General features: G+C 52.5%; 1 protein-coding gene across 1 annotated transcript in view; it reads left to right on the top strand.

The window, feature by feature from the left end:
- Positions 1-602: 602 nt before the first annotated feature.
- Positions 603-6,101, top strand: part of LRGUK (leucine rich repeats and guanylate kinase domain containing) — a 103,617-nt gene continuing 98,118 nt past the window's right edge. Inside the window, exons 1-2 of the mRNA XM_073580981.1 lie at positions 603-665; positions 4,977-5,216. Coding sequence (XP_073437082.1) covers positions 5,031-5,216 — 186 coding nt within the window. The 5' untranslated portion in view covers positions 603-665; positions 4,977-5,030. The remainder of the gene's footprint in view (positions 666-4,976; positions 5,217-6,101) is intronic.

Genomic DNA, 6,101 nt, shown 5'->3' with positions numbered 1-6,101 from the left:
TGCTGCGGATTTTGTACCGCAGGCACGCGGAAAAATCTGCAGCATCTGCACAGCGTTTTTTTTTTTTTCATTGCTTTTAAGGCTACTGTACATCACGATGCGGATATGCAACGTTTCTGCGCGGTAGGATCCGCTGAAAATCTGCATTGTGTGCACACAGCCTTATACTTTCCTTCGCTAAATAAGATTTGGTTCAGGTGATCACCTAATCAGAAGCACATTAAGTAGAATGAGGTGTACTCTGGTTGGAATTCAACTGACACTGGAATGGAGAAAAGCTGATTTTTATAAAACTGTGCAGTTGGTTTGTAGATTCAAACCAAGATACTTTTCTAAAAAAAAATTTCAGAAAATAAAAGCTGCTATGTGACAGAATTACTGTGTTTTGGTCACTTTCACTCCCCAAACAAATGAGATTAGAAAGCGTTGAGGATTTCAGCCTGGGACCAATAACTCCTACAGTCACACCGCCAAATCCAGGCTCCAATGCAAATCTATGCGCTGAGGAATTACTTAATGAAAGAAGCTGAGGAAATAGTGAAATGGATGCGGGGCCCATATAAACCTAGAGACGGCCATTTCACCAATGCCCAAAGGACCCTATGGTCCTGTCTGTCAGGTTCTGCTGAGGGGTCCGTGCTTTGTTGAGACCACTATTGCTGCAGGTGAAGTCATTTTTCCTGACAAATTTCATAGAGTCTGTCTGAAATGACAGAAAAGTGTCAGCAGAACCGCACTGGAGGCTGTGGCCTCCACTCTTCGTGCACGGTGGCGCACACTGTATTCTGGCTGTGGCCTCCACTCTTCGTGCACGGCGATGCACACTGTATTCTGGCTGTGGCCTCCACTCTTCGTGCACGGTGATGCACACTGTATTCTGGCTGTGGCCTCCACTCTTCGTGCACGGTGATGCACACTGTATTCTGGCTGTGGCCTCCACTCTCCGTGCACGGTGACGCACACTGTATTCTGGCTGTGGCCTCCTCTCTCAGTGGACGGTGATGCACACTCTATTCTGGCTGTGGCCTCCACTCTCCGTGCACGGTGACGCACACTGTATTCTTGCTGTGGCCTCCACTCTCCGTGCATGGTGACGCACACTGTATTCTGGCTGTGGCCTCCTCTCTGTGGACGGTGATGCACACTGTATTCTGGCTGTGGCCTCCACTCTTCGTGCACGGTGACGCACACTGTATTCTGGCTGTGGCCTCCACTCTTCGTGCACGGTGACGCACACTGTATTCTGGCTGTGGCCTCCACTCTCCGTGCACGGTGATGCACACTGTATTCTTGCTGTGGTCTCCACTCTCCGTGCATGGTGACGCACACTGTATTCTGGCTGTGGCCTCCTCTCTGTGGACGGTGATGCACACTGCATTCTGGCTGTGGCCTCCACTCTCCATGCACGGTGATGCACACTGTATTCTGGCTGTGGCCTCCTCTCTCCGTGCACGGTGACGCACGCTGTGTTCTGGCTGTGGCCTCAACTCTCCATGCACGGTGACGCACACTGTATTCTGGCTGTGGCCTCCACTCTCCGTGCACGGTGACGCACACTGTATTCTGGCTGTGACCTCCACTCTCCGTGCACGGTGACGCACACTGTATTCTGGCTGTGGCCTCCTCTCTGTGGACAGTGATGCACACTGTATTCTGGCTGTGGCCTCCTCTTTCCGTGCACGGTGACGCACACTGTATTCTGGCTGTGGCCTCCACTCTTCGTGCACGGTGACGCACACTGTATTCTGGCTGTGGCCTCCTCTCTCCGTGCACGGTGACGCACGCTGTGTTCTGGCAGTGGCCTCTACTCTCCGTGCACGGTGACGCACACTGTATTCTGGCTGTGACCTCCTCTCTGTGGACAGTGATGCACACTGTATTCTGGCTGTGGCCTCCTCTCTCTGTGCACGGTGACGCACACTGTATTCTGGCTGTGGCCTCCACTCTTCGTGCACGGTGACGCACACTGTATTCTGGCTGTGGCCTCCTCTCTCCGTGCACGGTGACGCACACTGTATTCTGGCTGTGGCCTCCTCTCTGTGGACGGTGATGCACACTGTATTCTGGCTGTGGCCTCCACTCTCCGTGCACGGTGACGCACACTATATTCTGGCTGTGGCCTCCACTCTCCGTGCACGGTGACGCACACTGTATTCTGGCTGTGACCTCCACTCTTCGTGCACGGTGACGCACACTGTATTCTGGCTGTGGCCTCCTCTCTCCGTGCACGGTGACGCACACTGTATTCTGGCTGTGGCCTCCTCTCTCCGTGCACGGTGACGCACTGTATTCTGGCTGTGGCCTCCTCTCTGTGGACGGTGACACACGCTGTGTTCTGGCTGTGGCCTCAACTCTCCATGCACGGTGACGCACACTATATTCTGGCTGTGGCCTCTACTCTCCGTGCACGGTGGCGCACACTGTATTCTGGCTGTGGCCTCCTCTCTGTGGACGGTGATGCACGCTGTGTTCTGGCTGTGGCCTCCACTCTTCGTGCACGGTGACGCACACTGTATTCTGGCTGTGGCCTCCACTCTCCGTGCACGGTGACGCACACTGTATTCTGGCTGTGGCCTCCTCTCTCTGTGCACGGTGACGCACACTGTATTCTGGCTGTGGCCTCCACTCTTCGTGCACGGTGACGCACACTGTATTGTTGTGAGTTCATTTCCCCCTTCACTACTGAGGCCCGAGGAACTCCCTCTTCTGGTAAAGAAAGGTAGTGAGCCTGATTATCAAACACCTGAGTCTGATGATGATGACTGGCTGAGTGGAGTTACTGACTGGATATAAGGCTGCAGACGCCCTTCTGCCCTGCGGGTGATTTCTCTGTGGGATCCTTGGAGACCAGTCTGAATTCCTGCTCGGCTTTTTGCATTTGTGCTTTGACTTTGTTTTGCTTTGTTTTTCTGGATTTCTGCCATTCCCTGCTGGGGTGTGCTGAATTCCTTTAGCTCTGTCTTCTGAAAATACCTGAGTGCTGATTTAGTTTTTGAAGCCTAGCTGCTTCAGGGTCTTTTTCATATCAGCTTGTTGGCTTATGTCTTTGATAGGGTTTTGGCAGATTGCAGACAGCAACCTTCCTTTCCTGCTCTGTTTAGTTAGCTTGGGCCCCATCATTTGCTCAGCCTATCTTTCTATCTGTGTGAGTGTTTTTTTCATCTTGCTTCACAGTCATTATATGTTGGGGGCTGCCTTTTACTTTGGGGTCTGCTCTGGGGCAGTTTAGATTTCCTTTTCTGTCTTTAGGCTATTTATCTCTCCGGCTGTGATCGAGGGGTCTAGGGCATTGTAGGAACCCCCCACGGCTACTGCTAGTTGTGTTGATAGGTTCAGGGGTCTGCAATCTGATAGTTGCCAACTTCTCTGGTTTTCTGGACGTAGCTTCTATTTTTGTGTCTGCCTCCTACGGTGACTCAATCATAACACTGTATTCTGGCTGTGGCCTCCTCTTTGTGGACGTGGCCTCCTCTTTGTGCACGGTGACGCACACTGTATTCTGGCTGTGGCCTCCTCTCTGTGGACGGTGATGCACACTATATTCTGGCTGTGGCCTCCACTCTTCGTGCACGGTGATGCACACTGTATTCTGGCTGTGGCCTCCACTCTTCGTGCACGGTGATGCACACTGTATTCTGGCTGTGGCCTCCACTCTCCGTGCACGGTGACGCACACTGTATTCTGGCTGTGACCTCCACTCTTCGTGCACGGCGATGCACACTGTATTCTGGCTGTGGCCTCCACTCTCCGTGCACGGTGACGCACACTGTATTCTGGCTGTGGCCTCCTCTCTGTGGACGGTGATGCACACTGTATTCTGGCTGTGGCCTCCACTCTTCGTGCATGGTGACGCACACTGTATTCTGGCTGTGGCCTCCACTCTTCGTGCACGGTGATGCACACTGTATTCTGGCTGTGGCCTCCACTCTCCGTGCACGGTGACGCACACTGTATTCTGGCTGTGGCCTCCTCTCTGTGGACGGTGATGCACACTGTATTCTGGCTGTGACCTCCACTCTTCGTGCACGGTGACGCACACTGTATTCTGGCTGTGGCCTCCACTCTCCGTGCACGGTGACGCACACTGTATTCTGGCTGTGGCCTCCTCTCTGTGGACGGTGATGCACACTGTATTCTGGCTGTGGCCTCCACTCTTCGTGCATGGTGACGCACACTGTATTCTGGCTGTGGCCTCCACTCTTCGTGCACGGTGACGCACACTGTATTCTGGCTGTGGCCTCCTCTCTGTGGACAGTGACGCACACTGTATTCTGGCTGTGGCCTCCACTCTTCGTGCACGGTGATGCGCACTGTATTCTGAGCTCACGTCCTATAGGATCCCTGGTATAATAGGAGCGTTTATTTTCCCACACAAAATATATAAAGTGCTCTCAGTGAGAGAAACAAAATAGGAATCTTGTGGGTATGATACCTTTTAATGGCTAACAAATAATAGTGAATGTTGTTACAAAGCAAGCTTTCGGGACTGCTTACGTCCCTTCATCAGGCAGGCTGATATGATGAAGGGACATAAGCAGTCCCGAAAGCTTGCTTTGTAACAACATTCACTATTATTTGTTAGCCATTAAAAGGTATCATACCCACAAGATTCATATTTTGTTTCTCTCACTGAGAGCACTTTATATATTTTTTTCTACTGGCTAACACGGTACCAAACCACTTTTTTCGTTTTTCCCACACAGTGATAAGTAGCTTATTCACTAGTTACATGTGTCTACAAATGTCGCAAAGTGTCTCCAGAACTTCCTCTCAGCAAATCCCGTCACGTGCACACTACTACCCACATATTATACAGGTACAGCGTTACCGCCCGCTTGACTGGAGAGGAAGAGAATAAACTACAATTCCCAGCATACTTTGCTCTGCAGACACGCCCCAGGGTCTAGTCGCCTAGTAACTAGTGTGTACACAACATGGCGGCTGACACTTGGGCGTCCTGTTTCCCGGCAGCACAGTGAATTGAAATCAAGGCTGTACCAGAGACTGACTTTGGGCTTGTGGCGAGGACCATGGCGGTGGCGGTGCTTAGTCCGAGGTTTCAGGAAGAATTCTCCCACATTAGGTCCCCAGAGATGGAGACTGAGCAGCGAGCGGGGAGCGCAGGGAGCTGGGGGACTCCCTGTCCTGACTACTGTGCGGACCCCAGGGAGTCTGACAGTGACAGCAGCGAGGAAGACGAGGAGGGCAAGATGGAGGTAAGACACTGTCTGTGCTGCATGGAGATGGATCTATGCTGGTGACCAGCTGCGGTCCTCCGAGTGGTGGGGAACTACAAGTCTCAGCATGGATGGCTTGCTGATAGTTGTAGACTACAGGACTAGATCTCACTATTGCCTGTGACTGAATCAGTGGTCATAAGCATTGTTATACAGGGGCACTGGTGGTCCAGGCTGTTATACTGGTGGTACAGGCTGTTATACAGGGGGCACTGGTGGTACAGGCTGTTATACAGGGGGCACTGGTGGTACAGGCTGTTATACAGGGGGGCACTGAAGGTACAGGCTGCTATAAAGGGGGCACTGGTGGTACAGGCAGTTATATAGGGGGGCAGTGGTGGTACAGGCTGTTATACAGGGGGGCACTGAAGGTACAGGCTGCTATAAAGGGGGCACTGGTGGTACAGGCAGTTATATAGGGGGGCACTGGTGGTACAGGCTGTTATACAGGGGGGCACTGAAGGTACAGGCTGCTATAAAGGGGGTACTGGTGGTACAGTCTGTTATATAGGGGGGCACTGGTGGTACAGGTTGTTATACTGGTGGTCCAGGCTGTTATACTGGTGGTACATGCTGTTATACAGGGGGGCACTGGTGGTACATGCTGTTATACAGGGGGGCACTGGTGATACAGGCTGTTATACAGGGGGGCACTGGTGGTACATGCTGTTATACAGGGGGGCACTGGTGATACAGGCTGTTATACAGGGGGCACTGGTGATACAGGCTGTTATACAGGGGGGCACTGGTGGTACAGGCTGTTATACAGGGGGGCACTGGTGGTCCAGGCTGTTATACTGGTGGTACAGGCTGCTATGCAAGGGGCACTGGTGGTACAGGCAGTTATATAGGGGGGCAGTGGTG

This window comes from Dendrobates tinctorius, unplaced genomic scaffold, assembly GCF_039654945.1.
Source record: "Dendrobates tinctorius isolate UK_male_01 unplaced genomic scaffold, ASM3965494v1 ptg000066l, whole genome shotgun sequence".
Lineage (NCBI taxonomy): Eukaryota > Metazoa > Chordata > Amphibia > Anura > Dendrobatidae > Dendrobates > Dendrobates tinctorius.
Note: the sequence above shows the minus strand (reverse complement) of the source record. Positions and strands in the feature narration are given on the sequence as shown.